Source organism: Camelus bactrianus, chromosome 32 (genome assembly GCF_048773025.1).
Source record: "Camelus bactrianus isolate YW-2024 breed Bactrian camel chromosome 32, ASM4877302v1, whole genome shotgun sequence".
Classification (NCBI taxonomy): Eukaryota; Metazoa; Chordata; class Mammalia; order Artiodactyla; family Camelidae; genus Camelus; species Camelus bactrianus.
This window is the reverse complement of record NC_133570.1, coordinates 5,965,550-5,987,079: the sequence shown is the minus strand read 5'-3', so window position 1 is coordinate 5,987,079 and position 21,530 is coordinate 5,965,550. Positions and strand designations below refer to the sequence as shown.

Genomic DNA, 21,530 nt, shown 5'->3' with positions numbered 1-21,530 from the left:
CTGAGGATGAAACCCAATCTTGAAATAGAAGATTTATTTAGCTCCACCCATTCGTTTAGCTCCCACACTTTTCCTTTCTTTCTATGGCCCAACAGCCTCCCCAAACTCATTCCACCCTCTGAGCCTTTGCACTCGGCCTGCATCTTTGTTCCCCGAGTTGTGCATAGTTGGCATCTTGCTATTCGAATCTCAGCCCAGTTGTTATCTCTTTCCCTTCCCAAACAGGTCCTTCTTATGCGCCCCTCCCCACCATTCATTTGAGTACTGTTTGTAGTTGTACGTTCACTTATTTTTTCATAGGGAGGCAGTACAACTGTTAATAGCTGGCATGAATTTGAGTCTTGTCTAGCTACATCATTAACTTGATTTAGGTGACCTTGGCCGTTTACTTAGTCCCTGACTGATGTTTCTCAGCTGTAAAATGGGTTGTGTAGATTAAATGAGTAATGCCTTCAAACTATTTTGCCTACTCAGTACCGTGTTTGTTTTATTTTTGTCTGTCCTTCCTACGGGAATAGAAATTTCATAATGGCAAAGAACTTTTGTCTTCTTTACAGCTGTATTCCCAGCTTTACTTGGCATATAGTAGGCATTCAATAAACATTTGTTGAATGAGTGAGTGTTATACACCTGAGAGGCTGATGGTATTTCTCTATTTCTTACAGATGTGGGACACTGAGACCTATAAAAGTATACACTCTAACCCGTCCCTCCTGTCTTAATCTCCTCCCAACTCCCACCCAAATACAGCCACTAAGCTATTGTCTGTTCTAACATGCTTTGTTTTTGTACTCTTGCATAGTAAGAACTCTTTTCCTATATTGAAGAAGCTCCTATCAACCTTAAATTTCTAGCCCAAGTGTTACTTGCTTCCGCAAGTAACAATATTAAGTTAGCTAACATTTAAAATTGAGTGCTTACCATGAACCAAGCACTGTTTTGTGAATATTTAAAACTCATAGTGACCTTTCCAGCTACATACAACTACATTCCTATTTTATAAATGAGAACTGAGGAACAGAAAGATTAAGCTACTTGTTACTTCAGGACAACTGGCCAGTAAGTGTGATAGAGCACCAAGTCAAAAATCATTTCTTCCCTGTACTGTACTTTCCATAGATTTAAAAACATTTCTGTGAGCACGTATCAAAACAACTGTAACTATTATGTTATCATTCCCCACTAGTCTTGATTCAAGGATTGTTTCTCATTTTAGTATTCTTCACCCACCCAGACCCAGTGAAATGAGTTACATAAGTCTTTGCTAATGAGATAGTAGTTAAGTGACTCCTAAGGTTACAGATATGCTCTTTGGTCCAATCAGAAACCTAACCCATTTTTTTCCTTCTCTCCTTAACATTTTCATTTATAGTACAACGATACTGGAAACATAAATTGACTTTTTTTTCTTTAAAGTTCATCTGAAACCCTACTGTCCTAAGATACCCCAGACAGCCTGACTTCAGAGCCTTCACAATTTATTGCTGTACTGATTAAAAGGTTTTTTTTTAAATGAAAATTTGTTTTAATTTCAACTAGACATACAAAATTCTGGAAGCTCTAGGATACATTGGTAAGATTGGAATTGTTTACTTGTGTTCCTAAACCAATATGTTCTTCTCTGGCAATAACCTGAGCTCTAGTTCTGTTTATCTTAATGGTCCAAAGTGTCTAGTGACCACAGAAATAACCTGAAGACAGAGAAGTCTTTATTTATTGATGTGTGTCTATTTATATATAAATTTTTTTCTTTGATAAAGCTTTTTTATTTCCCAAGGAACTGGATTCTATGCAACAATGTAATCTGGTCTCTAATTTTATCTGTTGTCATAGGGTAATCACTGGTTCCTGACCCAGGAGAAACAATCTCAGAAACATGTGGAATGATATTGAGCTGCTAACAAGTGATGATACAGGAAGTGGGTACCTAAGTGTTGGTTCAAGAAAAGAACACGGAACTGCTTTATATCAAGTAGATTTACTAGCAAAGATCTCCTCGGAAAAGGTAATGGTTATGGCACTGACCATTTTCATTCACAAAATTTGTACTAAGTGCTTAGTAAGACTGGTAGCCACATAGTAGATGTTTTATAAATGAATGTAGCCCTTTCTCAGGGACTCGAGGTTCAGATTACTGGAAATTTCCATCTGAATTCCCCCTGCATCATCTCACAGACAGCATTTCCAAAACTGAACTTTTCATAGCTCATTTTGACATTTTGGACATACACATATGTATAAAATGATACAAAGGATATCCACCACCAGCTTAGGAAATACAACATTACCAATAGAATTGAAGCAAGCCCCTGGGGTCCCTCCCTGACCCCATGCTCTTCATACTCCACCCTTGAGTTCAGCACTCTGCTGAATTTGAGATTATCTGATCCTTTCCATGCATTTCTTTTTATATTTTAATTCACCTCTTTTAATAACTGTTTCCACCATTCTCACTCCAGGGTTGAAACCTTATTCTCTGTCTTCTGTGGAAAATGTTGCCTCAAATGTAGGCTTTTGACTTTTCTTCAAGTTAATTTCTATATGTATTCAAAGTAACTGGCTGATAGGATTTTAAAAAAATCATTTTTTATGCAGCTTGCATCCTATCGTCAGACTGTACTGCTTCATGGCATTTGTAAATTATAGAATTTATAAATATGATGAGTAGTACAAATAAATTGTATTATATTCTTTCATATTAAATTATTTATTTGTTAAAGGCAAAAGTTTACTATAAACTCTGTAATAAGAAAGTGGTATTTCTTTATTTTTTAATATTACCAGCAGCCTTAAAACATGGACGTGGCCCAGGTACCTCTTGACCTCTGGGGGCTCCTGTTGTAAAATAATTGTATTAAGCTTTGAATAAAGTTAGGAACTAAAATTCCACGTGTTACTAGGTTGGAGCATCAGTTGTAACAAATGCTATGTTCAAAGTCCTTGTTAGGCACTTGGTAAGGAAACATTATTTCTTCTTCTTAGGATCTTTCCTTAAATTTACACAGACAGGACACAAGGACTAAAAGATACCTAGCTGTGCAAGTCAGTATATGCCAAATATCAAGTGAATGGTACAGACAGCAAATGCAGTAGGAATTCAGCAGATGGAGAGCTCATTGTGGGTTGGGACAATTTAAAGAGCATTTTGTAAAGAAACTAGCACTTGACTTGGGTCTTGAGAAGAAGGAGGGAAAATAAAAACACAACTTACCAAAATATGTGGAATGCAGTGAAAGCAGTGCTTAGAGTGAAATTGAATGCCTATATTAGAAAAGAAGAAAGATTTAAAATCTAAGTTTCCAGTTGGGAAACTTTTAAAAGAATAAATTAAATCCAAAGTAAGCAGAAGACAAATAATGAGAGCAAAAATTGATGACATTGAAAATAGGAAATCAGTAAAGAAAATCAATGAAACCAAAAGCTTATTCTTTGAAAAGATCAGTAAAATCTATAAGCCTTTAACCAGGCTAAGAAAAAAAAGAGGGAGGACACAAATTACTAATATCAAAAATGCATGAGGGGGCATCACCACAGATTCTATGGACATTAAAAGGATAATCAAGGAATACTATGAACATCTCTGTGCCCACTAATTTGATAACCTAATAAAATGGACCAATACCTTGAAAGAAACAATCTGTTAGAACTTAGACAAGAAGAAGTAGACAATCTGAATAGGCCTATATCTATTAAAGAAATTGAATCAATAATTAATAACCCTTCCAAACAGAAAGAACAAGTCCCAGATGGGTTCACCAGTGAATTCTACCAAACAATAGGTAGAAAATTATACCAGTTCTCCATAATCTCCTTCAGAAGATAGAAAGGGTACTTCCTAACTCATTGAGGCCAGCATTGCCCTAACACTAAAACCAGACAAAGACATTACAAGAAAACCTCAGATCAATATCTTTCATCGGCACAAATGCAAAATCTTCAACAAGATATTGCCAAATTGAATCCAACAATACATAAAAAGAATTATACACCATAGCCAAGTGGGAATTATCTCAGGTATGCAAGGCTGGTTCAACATTTAAAAATAAATTAATGCTAAGGTGATAGATGTGTTAACTAACCTTATTATGATAATTATTTCACAACATATATGAATATAAAATCATCACATCGTACACCTTAAACTTACACAATGTTATATCAATAAAACTGGAAAGAAAAATCAATGCAGCCCATCATATCAACAGACTGAAGAAGAAAAATCATATCAATAGATGCAGAAAAAGCATTTTTTCAATATTTTCTATCCGACACTCATTTATAATAAAAACTCAGTAAACTAGGAATGGAAGGGAACTTCCTCAATTTGTTAATGAAAAGCTACAAAAACTATAATGGTAGAAGACACAAGAAACTTTCCCACCAAGATCAGGAACAAGGCAAGCCTACTCCCTCTCACCACTCCTTTTCAATATCATATTGGAAGTCCTAGCTAGTTCAATAAGACAAGAAAAGGAAATAAAAGGCATACAGATTGGGAAGAAAGAAATAAAACTCTTTGTTCACGCATGACATGATTATGTAGAAAATCTGACGGAATCGACAAACTTGCGGAATTAATAAGCGATTATTAGCAAGGTTGCAGGATACAAGGTTAAGATGCAAAAGTCAGCTGCTTTCCTGTATACCAGCAATGAACAAGGAATTTGAAATTAAAAATACAATCCAAAAAAATCTTTGCAACTTTGGATTAAGCAAAGACTTCTTAGATATGATGCTAAAAACACAAGCAACCAAAGGAAAAAATAGGTAAATTGGGCTTCATCAAAATTAAAAACTGATGTTTCAAAGGATACAGACAAGAAAGTGAAAAGACAACTCACAGATGAGAGAAAATATTTGCAGATCATCCATCATCCTACAAGGCATTTGTATCCAGGAAAACTCTTCCAACTCAATAATAAAAAGACAAATAACCTTGTTAAAAATGGGTCAAAGACCCTAACAGACACCTCACCAAAGAAGACATACAGGTGGCAAAGAAGCATATGGAAAAATGCTCCACATGGTGGGTCATCAGGAAAATGCAATTTAAACCAATCATGAGATACCCCTGAACACCTATTAAAATGGCCAATATACGGAAAAATGACAATACCAAATGCTGACAAAGATGTGGAGCAACTCTCATTCAGTGCTGGTAGGAATGCAGAACGGTATAGCCACTTTGGAAGTTGGACAGTTTCTTGCAAAACTAAACATACTCTTATTATGCCACCCAGCATCATGATTCATATTTATCCAAATGAGTTGAAACATTTCTACACAAAAACCTGCTCATGGTTGTCTATAGCAGCTTTATTCATAATTGCCAAAACTTGGAATCATACAAGATGTCCTTCAGTAGGTGAATGGATGCACTGCGGTATATTCAGACCATGAAATATTTTCAGCGCTGAAAAGAAATGAGCTGTCAAGCTATGAGAAGACATGGAGAAACCTTGAATGTTTATTACTAAGGGAAAGAAGGCAACCTGAAAATGCTGCATACTATATGACATTCTGTAAAAGGAAAAGGCTGTAAAAAGATCATTGGCTGCGAGGGTTTGGGGGTTGGAGAGAGGGTTGAATAGGCAAAGCACAGAGAATTTTTAGGGTAGTGAAAATACCATGTATGAGAGCATAATGGTGAATATGTCATTATATATTTGTCGAGGTCCACAGAATGTCCAGCACCAAGAGTGTACCATGATGTAAACCATGGACTTTGGATGATTATGATGTGTCAGTATAGGTTCATCAATTACAACAAATGTGCCAGCTGGTGGGGGATGTTGATTACATTGGAGGCTATGCATGTGTGGAACAAGGGATATATGGGAAATCTCCGTACCTTCCTCTCAATTTTGCTATGAACCTAAAACTGCTCTTAAAAAATAAAGTCTTAAAAGGCAGGGGGGAGGGTATAACTCAAATGGTAGAGCGCATGCTTAGCATGCATGAGGTCCTGGGTTCAATCCCCAGTACCTCCTCTAAATATAAAGAAATAAATAAACCTAATTACCCCCCCCCCAAAAAAAACCCTAAATAAATATATGTCACTCTTCAAAAAAATAAAATAAATTTAAAAAATTAAAAAAGAAGAGGAGGAAGAATAGCCCAAGCAAAGAGAACAGCCTGGGTTGATCCCTAGAAGGTGCAGCACAGTTCCTTCTCTGCAGTGCTTTGCTGTAACTTTTCACTAGTTTAATAAGCAAATTAAGATTATAAAAGGGGTCAGTAATGTGGTGGAGTTTTCGAGTTACACCTGGAGAATGTGACCATTGAAACAGGCATAAAATGAACTGATTGGCTTAGTTTGTCAGGGAAGAATAAGAATAGTTAATACTTGTCAAGCATACCCTATGGGCAAAGGTCTCTTCTAAGCCATTTACATATCCGTTTAATCTCCCTACCAGCCGTGTTGTAGGTATTATTACTATTGTTATTATTATCATCATCATCATTAGTTCTGTTTTCCAGGAGAGTCCATTGAAGGATTTGCCTGAGATCACTCAGCTAGTGACGGGCATTCTCAACCACTAAGCTGTCCAAACTGCTTCAAGATACATATGTGTGGGAAACTAATCAGCAGAAGCTGCGAAGTGGAGACTCATTTGGCTTGCATGTGTTTTTCGAAACATTGACTTAGCTGCCAATATTTAAAAACTGGAATCTTTCACAGAAAGATCCAGATTTTCTTGGTAAATTGGAAGCTGTGACCATGCCAGGGTCACATTTCCATGCAGCTTTAATCTAGCTGAATCTGTTCTCTCTAGTTTATGTGGGGCCTTGTGTCCCCCAGTCCACAGTACACCACATTCCTCCTCCCTGTGGTATCCCAGACACTGAGACTTTCAGCCAGAATTGGTTCATTCACTTATGTTAATACCTGCTGGCTTCTACAGGTGTTAAGATCGACCCTTAGGACACAAGGACTTGTACTTGGGAATCCTTTGCCCTTCCCTAGCAACCCTGGGCTGTTTCCCTCTTTTAGGCTTTGAATGGATTTAAGATACTGCATATGAAAAGCTTGCCTAATTAGGTATATGTGCTAAAGAAAAAAGGCTTGTGCTTGGGACTATGATGACACTATTGATTAGTATTGTCAAATGGTGTATAAAAATGTTTTACTTTAGTCATGCTTTTCCCTCCCACAGGCCTCATTAAATCCACAAATACAAGCATACAGCTTAAGTGATGGGTTTATCATTGTAGTGGACCAGTCAGTGATACTATTGGACAGTATTTGTAGATTGCTTCAATTGCATCTTATATTTGGTAAGTCTAATGTAATGCAATAGAATAAATCGGAAGTCAGATACATCTTGTTAGAAATTTCTACACCATTTCCTTTTCTTTATTATTTCTAAGACTCAAAATTGGACTGATTTCAAGAAATTAATCTTGAGCGTCTTGTGCTAAGTACCAGATGCAAAGGATGCTGAGATGATCCCTTCTCTCAATAAGTTGAAGGGAAAACATACATGGAAAGCAACAATTTACTTGTATGATTTTCGTATTCGAATGCTTCAGAAAACAGTTGAGCCCAATTATGTTCAACTTCCTGAAATCTTGTACATAATTTCAGTACCATCAACAGATATTTGAATACTTTTAGAACATACAGCACTATGAAAAGTTTTAGAACTATTTATGAATTAATTCTTCATTGAGTTAAAGAGCTTCAAGTATGTATGTGCAAATACGTACTTAAGTGTAAATTAAGGTACAGACAAGTCAGTGATTGTGCTGGAAAATAGGTGAAAATATTGTGAAAACTTTTGCTGAAATTTTGAGAGGAAGATGGTGGTTGAAGTGTTTGCATAACAACAGCTGAAATTTAATTAATTAATTAAAAAAAAAAAACCTTAGCTGAGGAGAAATCAGAGGGTATGCCCGTGAGAACAAAATCTCAATCACAATATGCAGGACAGAAACTCACATTTTGTGGAATCTTACTGTATCTACCCTGATGGTTCCACAAGATTCACAGTTTCACCAATGGAAAGTGAGACTGTTTACATATAATGCTTTATTAAAGATTGCTGCTGAATAATTTTAGTTATGAGCAGTGTACATGCGACTGCTTCTCTTGGTCTTCCCCTTTCCATTTCACCTCCGGCCCCCAGCCTTTTTGCTGTCATGCAAGCAGTAACTTCCTTACCTCCTTCAAGTCTTGTTCAAATCTCACCTTATCTAAGAGGGCTCTCCTGAGCGCTCCGAGTAATACTGTGTGGCTCTTCTGAGCTCTCTTTCCCTGCTCCACTTTTTCTTTTTTCCAGAGAATTGATCATCTTTGCATATGTCATATATTTGATTACTATGCTGACTGTATATCATCTACTTCTGCCTTAGAATTTGAGCTCCCTGAAGGCGGGACACTTGTTTTTATCCTCAGATACGTGCAAAAGGCCTAGAACAATGCTTCGCATATATTAGTGCTCAGTAAATATTTGTTGACTGAATAAGAGTCAGTAGCATTTCTTTTTACTTTAGTCACTACTTTTTTTGAAATATTTAAAAGAAGCTTAAATAGTTTGACGTTTAATGACAAAATTTACAACTTTTTTGTGGAAAATAAACGTTTGTGAAGGAAGCTCGTAACTTTGGTTTGAAATTTTCAGATACTGAAGTGGATGTCGTTGGCCTGTGTCAAGAAGGAAAGTTTCTTTTGGTTGGGGAGAGAAGTGGCAACTTACATCTTATTCATGTAACATCAAAGCAAACATTGCTCACCAACGTAAGCCCCTGATAATGTTTTTCATTTTCGTTATCTAAGTTCTAAATCATCTCTTAGACAACTAAAACTGTAGCAAAGCATTGCTTGATTTGTGTTTTAAATTAATAATTTTTCTTTACATTAAATTTAAGAATCATATCTTAGAAACATGAAGTAAATGCAAAATTGAAAAATTATGGTTTGAAGACGTTCTTAGTATGCTTGTCTAAAGTAGTTTTCCATTTTAAAACTAAAATGTCAGAATATAGGCAGAATTATTGCTAATGATAACTGATAACCTTAGAGTTTAAAGAATATAATCCTAGATTGTATTTTTCCTGTTTGAACCTTATCATTTGAAATTAATTTGCAATTAGGCTTTTGTTCAGAAAGCTAATGATGAAAATCAGTGTACTTACCGGAATCTTGTTATTGAGAAAGATGGTTCAAATGAAGGTAAGTATTTTTAATTTCTTTTTTAACATCTTATTATTAATACCTAAACAAAAATCAGATATATAATTAATATGTTATATAAATTAATTGGTGTACCTACCTATGCTACATTCCCGCTTTCTAGGGATGCAATTAATACTATTCTAAAAAACAAGTTTTTTATTTTAGTTCTTTTCAGAGGCTTCAATGTACTTTCCTTAAATACAATATTCTAAACTTATTTTTACAGTTTTGAAAATTGTATAGATTACCAAAGAGACATACTATTCTTTTAAAGTGTTTTTATGGATTTCAGCATATTTATCATATTTTCTTTTTAACATAGGTTAATGGGACCTTAATTTATTTTGATATATCTGAAATTTAATTTTTCTGGCAAATGAAGTTTGATTTTTAAAATTTCAAAGACGTTTTTGCAAATAAGTTACTATTTCTTTGTAAATAAGCTTTATTTATATCTTTACTGTATTATTTGATAATTAGAATCTAAATGAGCAAATTGACATATTTTTAAGCTAGATCCAGATTCAGGTATAAATTTTATGTCCACATGCCTTTTAAAGAAACTGGCTCGATTTTTTTTAATAGGTACCTATTATATGCTGCTTCTTACAAACACTGGATTTTTTTGTATTACAAACCTTCAGCTTGTAAGAATTCAACAAGGTAAGTAATGTATTATTTTCTTATTACTGATTTGCAGCAGGATTTCTTATTATTTTTCCAAGTAAATTTTAAAATAGTCTCTTTAGGAATATTATTTTAGTTTAATTACATTCTGGATATGATATTAATCATATTCTATGATACTTTTAAGTATTCATAACATACTTATCCTTCACAGTTAGGGCTGCAACAGGATCTGAAAAAATATAATTTGTTTATTGCCTTCAAGGACTTTACAGCCTAGATAGGGAGACAAGAGAAATGCTAGCCTAGTAATAAATGCTTTTTGATGGAATGAATGAACCTAGAAGCTGAAATGACTGTGCAAGTGTTAACCCTGCAGGGCAATAACCTATAGAATGTGCTAAGTGAGTGGTGTGGACAATACATCCCTCTGAGTGGACAGAGACTGAGGAATTGGTTCAAGGCATGTATTCAGCAAATATTTTTTAAAATTCTGCTATGTGCCAAGAATGTGCAAGGTCTTGGGGATACAAGAAGATTTAAGATATGCAGTTCTCTGTAGTTTACTGAAGGAGCTCTTCCAAAACGGAGTGCAAAGTGATGAAGACTTTACAGGCAGGACTTCAGAGCTTGAACAGGAGAGCTGGAGCAGGGAGAAGACCCTCTCAGTAGGAAGGACCTTGGTAAGGGAAGGTATGGAAAGGCACTGTAGGGACCATGAGGCAGTCTGGCTGGTGCCCTGAGTATGACATGTTATCTCAGTTTATTTCACTCAAGGCCAAAACTGAAGAGTCACCAGCACCTCATTAATTTCTGGCCAATGTTCTTCTCACTAGACTCTATGTAATTTCACCTTGACACAAAAGGGGTGACTTGTATGTATTTGATAGTTTAATGCTATAAATTTAGTCTGCTTTCTCTTTTTCATGCAGCAATTGAGAACGTAGACTTCAATACAGCAAAAAAGGTAACCACATTGTCTTGAAACTTAGTTTTACCATCAATTTAGGAAAATGTTTCTGTACGTAATTGTCTGATGGTTGATATTTTGGAAATTGGCATTATATAACATTTTAATATTTCCATTTAAAAATACATTTATAACTGTTGACTTAAACTGATTTTTATCAATCTTTACAAGGAATTTGGGCTGTGGAGCATATATGTAACATTCTTATTTTTTAAATCTTGCAGCTACAAGGACAAATCAAATCCAGTTTTATTTCTACTGAAAATTATCATACTCTTGGTTGTCTTAGTCTTGTGGCTGGTGATTTAGCAAGCGAAATCCCTGTGATAATTGGGGTAATTCTTTTTTATAAAATTTCATTTTTTGTTTCTGGAAGGTTTCTTCTTTAAAAACATAGTTCTGGTTAAATTACAGATTAATTTATAATGTGTAACAGAAACAGGGAGATTATAAAATTAAGATCATAAAAGTAACTCAGTAAGTAAACCTAAATATTGCACCTTTATTTTCACTAGTCTCTACCTGAAATTTAGCATGTCTTTCAATTATGAATGTAGGAAAAAACAGCAGCAAACAAAACATCTAATATTATATTCATGGAGTAGGCAAAAATTCAGTGTAATTATAGCATTTACGGCATTTTTACTTGCTGAATTTATATCATATGTTAAGAAGTGATCATACTTCCCTGTTTTGAGTATCTGTATTTCATAGGAGTTTCAAATAATTTAAAGTGAACATTTATGAATTTTTCTCAAGCATTAGTACTTATTTTCATGAAAATACTTCATCAAAGACTATTTATCTTGTAATACCAGAAGAGATCTTGAAGGGTGAGTCGCCTGAATACGCCTGCTCCTGGTTAAATGTTGACGTGATAACAGTTCACAGGCAGGAGTTCACTCTTCTTTCCATTCTGTTCTGTTGAAAACAAACTCAGAAAGGAACTGGAAGATAAAAGCCAGTTGGGCTTGAATATTTAAATACATTTCAAAATTAATCACATGTGCAACTTAGGTGTTTCTACTTTGAGGATAATTCAGATCTAAAACTGAATTTGTAGTTGACATACGACTTTCACTTCTGTAGGGAACTGGCAACTGTGCATTCTCAAAATGGGAACCGGATTCTTCCAGGAGGGGGCTGACAGTTAAGAATATTATTGACGCAGAGATTATTAAAGGTAAGAGAAGGTAATGAAACTACTTCTGGTACTGCTAAGTGAGTTGTCATTTTTATGTCAATACACTAAGTCTAGCAAACGGGGCATTTTACAATACCACGCTTAGAAACAAGTCAGCTTAGTCTGATGACTGTCTGTTTATCTGACCATTTTGGCATGTTGCAGTTATTAGTCCTCATTTTTCGAGGTTTTACATTTTAGTGGTCATCCCAAAAAAACAGAGATGTGAGAATAAACAGGAATGGGAATTTTTTTTTTTAAATGTAGTTCTGCCTTTCCATGAATATGTTAGTTTACTATTTAAACATGGCTATATGTGTAAGCATATATATGAGAACATAATCCTGACACACCTTGCTTTCTCTTTTGTAGGTGCAAAGAAGTTCCAGCTGATAGACAATCTGCTTTTTGTTCTTGATACTGATGTATGTTTCTAATATTTTCCCCTTAAGTGTTTTCACTTGGCATTATGTTTAACAACAGAAATGTTGTCAAACTTACAAAGATAAGGGCTTGAGCTGGGTTGGATTACTGTCTTGTGTGCTGTACTTTATTTCAGTTCCATATCAGAAGATAGGTCCTGAAATGTAAATTTTTAGTCATTAAGACGTTGTATCAATGAAATGTCTCTTTTGCAGAATGTGCTGAGCTTATGGGATATTTACACCCTAACTCCCATATGGAACTGGCCCTCTCTTCACATAGAAGAGTTTCTTCTCACCACGGAAGCAGATTCACCTTCATCAGTCACGTGGTACATTATGATGCTCATGTTAATTTCCCTTCTGTTAGAACCAAGTTTCTTGCTTGGTTCTTCTGTTCAGATCATTCATTATGTATTACATTCTAAATAACGCTCTGAACAGACTGACAGGGTAAAGACCATTTCACTGTTGGTCAAATTCCTTGAAAACAAATAGGCAACACAAAAACCTCCAAATGAGTGTGTTAGAAAGAGTGTCAGTCTGGGCCATAAACATTTCAGAAATCAAGTTTGATATCTTCTATGTAAATTTAACTTTTATATAAGAATATCACTTTTCGCTTATCTCTAGCAAAACTTACTTGATTTACTTATACGATTTACTTATACCTTTTCTCTTCTAGGCAAGGAATTACAAATCTCAAATTAGTAGCTCTGACAACTACTACTAATAAGAAGGTATTGGAAAATTTATTTCACGTTTGTCCACTTTATGTGTTAGAAATGGCATTAATATAAAAGGACTAATTGTTAAGAGGTGCTCAAAGCATATTAGCTCTTAGTTCACACAGATACTTGACATCAGAAATAATCCTGCAGAGCTCTTTTTTTCTTATTAAAAAAAGGGTATAGGAGCGGAGGGTGGGAAGGGATAGACAGGATTTCAAAATTGTAGAATAGGTAAAAAAGATTATACTGTATAGCACAAGGGAAATATACACAAGACCTTATGGTAGCTCACAGAGAAAAAAATGTGACAATGAATATATATATGTTCATGTATAACTGAAAAATTGTGCTCTACACTGGAATTTGACACAACATTGTAAAATGATTATAAATCAATAAAAAATGTTAAAAAAAAAAAAGGGCATAAATCTCAGCTCTACATTTTAATTGGAGCATTTCAGGAATAAGAATGTCCACAAGAGGGGGGTGGGTGTAGCTCAGTGGTAGAGTGCATGTTTAGCACGCACGAGGTCCTGGGTTCAATCCCCAGTACCACCATTAAAAATAAATAAAAATAAAAATAAACAAATCTAATTACCTCCCCCCACAAGAAAACAAAAAACAACCAAAACCAGAATGTCCACAAGAAAATGTTTATAGTGACTCTTATGTAGTTCTGGCACTGAGGAATTACATTTACCTTAAGTACAGATTATAAAATGGACTCCAGGTGTGTACATTTTCATTTAATGGATTTAGAAGGTGGGGTAGAACTTAATTCTATATGTTAATATTTAAATAATACAGTAACAGACTTCACTTATAAAATTGTTTTTGCATTTTAGCTTTGTAGCAAATGTTTTAATCTATGCCCTGGACTGTAAAGTATTGTTTTGTGCTTATAGGTTTATACTGACCTATGAAATTAATTGCTGTCCTATTTTTCTTAGATGAAAAACCTCATGGTCTATTCGTTACCTATGATGGAAATACTATATTCTTTGGAAGTATCTAGTGTTTCTTCTCTGGTCCAAACAGGAATTAGCACAGTAAGTTGACCTATATTTTGAATTACTTTATGAAAAAAAAACAATTAAGAATAACTAAGCTAAGCGTGAGTGGAACCTCGTGGAATACCTGGATAGATCTCAGGTTTATAACCATATTTATTGTTATCAGAGGTCCTCAAATACATTTGCTGGTGGTCAGTCTTCATTTTAAATAAAGAAGAAAATTAATCAAATAAAACATCCATCAACTACATATTCAATTTTCTTGTCTCTCTATAGGGAAATGTAGATGACAGTTAATTTTGGGGAGGTTATTGCTTTTAATTATTTATTTTTTAACTGTGATCTTAAAAAAATTTTTTAATCTACATTTGTTGCACCTTTTGTTTATACACACTATATTTTTCCAAACCATTTGGAAATTACTTGCAGACATCATGACCCGTCACCCCTCAATATTTCAGCAGGTTATCTCCTAAGAATAAGGGAGTTCTTCTACAACAGCTATCACAAGATTCAACATTAGTGCAATACTATTATGAAATACACCATCCAAATTCAAATTTACCAATTGTGCCAATTCCTGTAAAGCTTTTGTTTTTTTTTTCTCTGATCTAGGATCCAGTCAAGCATCACACATTGAATTTTGTTGTCATGGTCACATGGTAGTCTATTGTAATCTCTAACACTTCCTTAGTCCTTTTTGTCTTTTAAGACCTTGACATTTTTCAAGTCCTTCGCTGCTGTGTTGTGGAATGTCCATCTATTTGGATCTGTTTGTTTCACATGATCACATTCATGCTGAGCTTTTTTGACAAGAATACTGCGTGGGTGGTACTGTGTCCTAACTGCATCCCAGTTGGGACTGATGTCCATTTGTCCCATTGTTGGTGTTGTTAATTTGATCACTTGGTTAAAGCAATTCTGCCCGATTTCTCCTTTGTAAAGGTGCATTTTCCCCTTTGTAATGAGTAAGTGATTTCTGTGGTGTTTATTTTGAGACCATGGGGATAGCCTTTTCTTCAGTAGTTTTTCGCAGTAACTTTAGAATCCATTGATGGATAAATTCTGTCTAAGCCCATTGTGACTCTAGTAATAGTAAAGTGAATTAATTCTGTATTTCAATTTTAAGTATGTTTTTGCTTTTATTATAGGATACCATATACCTTCTGGAAGGAATTTGCAAAAATGATCCAAAGTAGGTCATGTTCTGTTTTATCAGATAAGTTATTAAATAACAGCTAAGTTAAAATTTACTTATTAATATTAAACGACAGATGTTGATATTAAATGAAAACTTTTTTTCAGACTATCTGAAGACTCAGTTTCTGTTTTAGTACTCAGATGTCTTACAGAAGCTTTACCAGAAAACAGGTAACTTCTCATTTTCTTCTAAGCCTTACCCCTTAATGAAAAACTTGAATTTCCCCGGTTAAAATTTTACTGAAATTTCTGTTTCAACTTACCAGATTGAGTCGGTTACTCCACAAACATAGATTTGCTGAAGCCGAGAGCTTTGCCGTTCAGTTTGGACTTGACGTTGAGGTAATCATTCGTGTATTCACTCGTTCGTTGGACAAGCATTTCTTCATGTACTAGAGGCTGGGAGACGAATGTGTAAAGCATAATAGAAATTTAGTGTGATGAGGCCTAAAGTTAAGATATGATCAGAGTAGAATAGGCCTTCAAAGGAGATATGGACCCTTAGTAGGGTGGAAAGGCTTCATGGAGGAGATCATTTTTATGTCAGATCTTGAAGATGTCCCAGGGAGGAAGGGAATTCTCAGTATGGAGACCCAGGAAGAAGGTGAAGGAGGCTTATGGTGCTTCCAGGAAGTCCTAGTAATTAAGTAGGACTAGTGTGTAGGTTATATGTGCACAGAAGGAAGAGGAGATGATGGACAAGGAGAGGGTCAGAGCCTGGAGGGCTTTGTATGCACTGCAAAGGATGTAGCTTTTATTCTGCATGTGTTGGGGAGCTACTGAGAATTTTAAGCAGGACAACGTCTTGATTTGGTTGTCATTTTGTAAAGATGGGGAATTGTTTGGAAAAGGGCCAACCTAGAGGTGCAAAGACCAGTTGGAAGACTGACCCGATGCAGTGAATTGGAGATATGCAGGAGGGAAAGTCTGACAAGAGAGGTCTGTAGGAGACTGAAGTGATCAAACGCAGATGGGCACAAATGCAGGGGAATGACTGGCAGGACTCTGGCTCAGCAGACTAGTTGGAATGTGATGACATTACTTCAAATGAGGAATAGGTGTGGAAGAGCAGGTTGGGGTAAAGATGAAGGGTTCTGCTTTATAAAAACTGCATGGAAGGGATCTTATAAAATGAGGTTGTCCTGTAGGAAGCTGGAGAGTGATCTGAGCTGAATCTAGAGGTAGGTAACACCAGGGGAGCACCTCAAACCACTCAAGGAAAACATGCAGAGTAAGAGGTCATCTGAGGATGAGATACAGGGGCACCAGCACACGGCGGGTAGAGGAATAGGGGCTATAAACAGACGTGGGAAGAAATAAGGGAGGAAAACCACACCAATGTATGATTTTAGAGGCCAAGGAAGGAGAAACTAAAGTTTAGTGAGGGGTGATCAGCGGTATCAAACACTACAAATAAAATCAAGTACAAGAACTGAGAGTTGTCTGCTGGATTTGGTGATTAGGAATTCACTGATACCCCTTGAAAAGTCTTGGGAAGTAATGAAGGAAGAAGCCTGATTGGAGTCAGGAACTAATATTTCCTAATTGGGTGGTGGGTACCCATGTTTTAAAATGTCGCATTTTAAAGCATGCAAAACAGTTCTGTATATTGTTTAGAAATGTATATGAGTAAAGAAATAAATTAATGGAATAACAAGCACCAAAATCAGAATACTGTCTACTTGTGTTTGAGGGAAGGAGGATGATGTATTTGGAAGAAGAGAAAGGGGTCTTTTTTTTTTAATAGAGATCTTAAACTATATTCGTAATGTGCTTTATTATTTTTGATTTGGGTGATGAGTATATGCGTATTTGTTATATTATTTAAATACCTGAAAGTTTCATAATAACTAATTTTTAAAAGGAGTGAATGAAGCAAAAAATCAGAATCGTTGGAAAGTGTTTTCAGGGAGTGGAGAAACAGAGCTAGAGAAACTACTCTTTTTGTATCATTTTTAACTTTCAGAACCAGAGAGCCCACGTCAAAGTTGGTGTTTTGTTTAAAAGAAAGGAACCTGAAATTTTGGCTATTTCTAACTCAGGCTGTTTCTAGCTTCTAAAGAACCTTTGATAGACTTAGAAAACTAGGTGTGAAACAAAATTATGTGGTCATCTTCTAAAAACCAGCTCCATTCCCTTTTGAGCAGCATAATTTCAGACACATTACTTACCCTCTCTTGAGTTTCAGTTTTCTTGATTATAAAATGGGAGTCTTGGTATTTATCCCATAGAGTTAAGATGAGGTGCAAACTGTTACTTAGGTTTTATGAGATTTAACTGAAATAATTCACATAAAGTTCTTAGTACACTGCTGGGCACATTTAGTGAGGTTGCAATAGAAACGGTTTCCGTAACTCTTGGTAATACAGATTACCTGTCAGTTACCCTAAGTGTTATCTTCTTTAACGCTTATTCTTTCTTTCTTTTTTTTTTTTAGCTGAAGTATAGTCAGTCACAGTGTGTCAATTTCTGGTGTACAGCACAATGTCCCAGTCATGTAATGCTTATCGTTGAACCGTATGAATATTTACTTTTTTCAGCACACAGTGTAAGAAGTCATCCACAGGCATTATTTTGCTTTAAGTTGCTTGATATAGCATGTTTATATTACAGCTTGTTTACAAGGTAAAATCAAATGATATATTGGAGAAACTAGCTTTGAGTTCTCTGGACACCAGTGAGCAGACCGAATGGCAAAAACTTGTAGATGAAGCTAAGGAAAATCTACATAAAATCCAGGTGTGTTTTCCCTGTCATATACTGGAGTATTCAGATCGATGGATTGATCAGCATTGGTTGCCTTACCATGTCTGGCATTTATGTAACAGGATGATGAATTTGTGGTGAATTACTGCTTGGAGGCTCAGTGGCTGACCTATGAGACAACTCAGGAAATGCTAAATTATGCCAAAACCAGGGTAAGTTTTTATAATGTTTGTACATGTTAGTTTGTCTTATGCAAAAGAAACAATTTACAGAAAATGAATTTTTTTTCCATCATAGACATTTTTTTAAAGTGCTTTTTTTTTCTGTCCCAAATAATGCCATTTTTGCTATAGATTGTTCCCCTTACTGGCCTTTGAATGAATACCACTGCTAGTTATATTCCTTAAAATCAAGGTGTTAACATGAGCAAAATGTGAGCTGTTTTCATAAAATGCATTATTGTTTAAGATATTTAATCTTATTGTTCACTGTTCATCTAAGAGTTAACAGCAATTTAATTTTTAAAGATAACTTTTTTCCTTTGATTCACAAAAAATCCATGTTCTTTCATAAAAAAACAAATATACCTGATATTCTAACCATGTTTCTTATTGTTTATCTTAGCTTTTGAAGAAAGAAGATAAAACTGTTCCTGTCTATTCTGATGGCTTAAAAGAGGTAATTCATTACATTACTTATAGGTTAATTTGAGGATGAATGTACTATTACAACATACTTCTTAATTCAGGATAGTTCAGGAGCATTTTTCCTTATTGCAAAATGAGAATATAATAGTACTTATAGGGTTATTTTAAGGTCATATAAAATATTTCCTATAAATCATTTTGCATAGTGCCTAGTATCTCAAACAATTGTAAACTATGACAGTAGTTATGATGGTTCCAAAAATATATAGATGTGCACATGTACCTACAGATCTTCCTCAACTTTTGATGGGGTTACATCCTGATAAACCTATTCCTAAGTTGAAAATGCCGTAAGTGAAAAATGCATTTAATACACATAACCTACTGAAATCATAGCTTAGCCTCGCCTGTCTTAAATGTGCTCAGAGCACTTACATTAGCCTAGAGTTGGGCAAAATCATCTGACTCAAAGCCTATTTTATAATAAAGTATCAAATAGCTTATTGAATACTGTACTGAAGAAAAAATGGTCGTATGGGTACAGAATGGTTGTAAGTGTTTCAGTTGTTGGTGATTGTGTGGTCGGGAACTACAGCTCCTTGCTGATGCCTAGCAGCACAAGAGAGTATCATACTATAGATTGCTAACCCTGGAAAAGATCGAAATTCAAAATTTGAAGTATGGTTCCTACTGAATGCATATAGCTTTTCCACCACCCTATAAAGTTGAAAAATCTTTAAGTTCAGCCATTGCAGGTCAGGGACTATCTATGTATTTTTAAACTCTTAAGTAAATGTTTAGTATAATCCAGCTAGGTTTTACCATAAAAGCATATTTATAAATCAGTGGAAAAACTAACTGATTTTGAAAAGCACCTACAACTAATGTACAAATACTTTCCTCTCCTTTGCAGTTTTATTGCATTGAATGTTACTGGAAATGTTTTTCTCATCCCAAGTTTTTTTGTTTTGTGTTAAATAAAGGCAGTCATATTTATGAGAACCTGTAATATGGTATAAAATGAGAATGTGTACAAGACTTCTGAAACAGAATGCCTAATTTTTTGGCACTTTTTAATTTTAATATTATTGCATACAACATTCAAACTATCAAGTTATTCCTTTTTAGGTACTAAGAGCTCATGCAAAGTTGACTACTTTTTATGGAGCATTTGGACCAGAAAAATTCAGGTGTGTACATTCCCCATTTTTAATTTCTAGATTGTTTTATTTCTAGATTTAAGTTTGGAATGTCATAAAACATACAGCATTGCTTTGAATGAATTTATGTGTCTAAGGGGCTGAATGATAGAAAATGCCCTTTCCATCATTCCTGCAGAGCTTAGGCACTTCCGACATCATCCACTGGAATTGATGCATTTGAAAGGCAGATTTAAATACACATGCCTTTTGCCTTAGCAATTTCACTTCAGGAAATTGATACTGTTGGGTATACTGACATGTGCATCAGGAGTATCAGTATTTACAAATATGAGATGTGGTTATTTTAAGCATAAGACAAGTTTATTTATCACGGTAAGCTAACGATGAAGGAAGCTTTATTTTTTTCCTTGTGGCTAGTCAGTTATTCCAATACTATCATTAAACATTCCACCTTTTCACCACTGAAATGTTACCTTAATCGTATGCTAAAATCCTCATGGGTGTTTAAGTCTTAACGCTGGAATATAACTGTTTTCACTTATCTCATCTCTCTATTCATTGACCAATATCAAACGATATCAACTAGCCCCACTATACTTTTCTTATTTTTCAGAATTTGGGGGACTGTTCTCTTTTTTTCATGGCATTAGGAATCAGAATCAGCTTACCCAGTTTTAAAAGGTCTCATTTTTTTTAAACTTTTTTTTTTATTGAGTTATAGTCATTTTACAATGTTGTGTCAAATTCCAGTGTAGAGCACAATTTTTCAGTTATACATGAACATACATACATTCATTGTCACATTCTCTTTCGCTGTGAGCCACCACAAGATCCTGTATATATTTCCCTGTGTTACACAGTACAATCTTGTTTATCTATTCTACATTTTGAAATCTAAAAAGTCTCATTTTTATTGGGATTTTTATTATTTTTTTTTTATTGGGAATGTGCTGAATCTAAGGTCAATTTGGGGAGAACCAGTATCTTTACAATATCAAATTTTCCTATTTAAGGATAGTATGTGTCTTCCTACTCATTCTGTTTTCTTTCTCTCTTTTTTTAATGTTTCTGAATGGTATCTATTCAGTTGTCTTCATATAGATTTTGTACCTTTTTTTGTTAATTTTAATTTTATCCTTCTTCCTACCGTGATAAATGGGACTTTTCTTCATCATATTTTCAAGAGGATATAGAAGCTACTGATTTTTTAAAAGTGCTTTTTAACCAGCTACCTTACTGAATTCCTTTATTACTTATAGTAATATTTCAGTGGATCTTATTTTTTCCAAGTACAGAATTATATATGGAAATAATAATACTTTTGCCTCATTTTTTTCCTTGACTAATTTCATTGACTGCTACTTGCAGAACATTATTAAATAATGGTGGTAAATAGGCACTCTTCTCTTGTTCCTTATGTTAATGGAAATGCTTATTTTGTTTTATCATCTAAGCATGATACTGGTTTGTAGGGTTTTGTTTGTCTTTTTACTGTACTAAGGAAATATTCATCATCTATTTCTGAGCTTTAATCAGGACTGGGTAGTCATTACACCATTACTGGTTATAGGAAAAGACTGGAAATAGCCCTAATGTTGAACTATGAGGGTCTAGTTAAATTACAGTAAATCTATGCCATGGAATAATATGTAGTCCCTTAAAAGAATAATATCTATATGTGCTAATTTTG

General features: G+C 34.7%; 1 protein-coding gene across 2 annotated transcripts in view; it reads left to right on the top strand.

The window, feature by feature from the left end:
• The window catches only part of KNTC1 (kinetochore associated 1), a 67,841-nt gene that overhangs the window by 567 nt on the left and 45,744 nt on the right, over positions 1-21,530 (top strand). For both annotated transcript variants that reach the window (XM_074356488.1, XM_010969696.3), the window contains exons 2-20: positions 1,834-2,005; positions 7,158-7,278; positions 8,625-8,740; positions 9,097-9,175; positions 9,764-9,841; positions 10,738-10,772; positions 11,000-11,110; positions 11,865-11,958; positions 12,331-12,383; positions 12,597-12,712; positions 13,066-13,120; positions 14,062-14,160; positions 15,276-15,319; positions 15,430-15,495; positions 15,591-15,666; positions 17,938-18,063; positions 18,153-18,242; positions 18,655-18,708; positions 19,806-19,867. In XM_074356488.1, coding sequence (XP_074212589.1) covers positions 1,877-2,005; positions 7,158-7,278; positions 8,625-8,740; positions 9,097-9,175; positions 9,764-9,841; positions 10,738-10,772; positions 11,000-11,110; positions 11,865-11,958; positions 12,331-12,383; positions 12,597-12,712; positions 13,066-13,120; positions 14,062-14,160; positions 15,276-15,319; positions 15,430-15,495; positions 15,591-15,666; positions 17,938-18,063; positions 18,153-18,242; positions 18,655-18,708; positions 19,806-19,867 — 1,604 coding nt within the window. In that variant the 5' untranslated portion in view covers positions 1,834-1,876. The remainder of the gene's footprint in view (positions 1-1,833; positions 2,006-7,157; positions 7,279-8,624; positions 8,741-9,096; positions 9,176-9,763; positions 9,842-10,737; positions 10,773-10,999; positions 11,111-11,864; positions 11,959-12,330; positions 12,384-12,596; positions 12,713-13,065; positions 13,121-14,061; positions 14,161-15,275; positions 15,320-15,429; positions 15,496-15,590; positions 15,667-17,937; positions 18,064-18,152; positions 18,243-18,654; positions 18,709-19,805; positions 19,868-21,530) is intronic.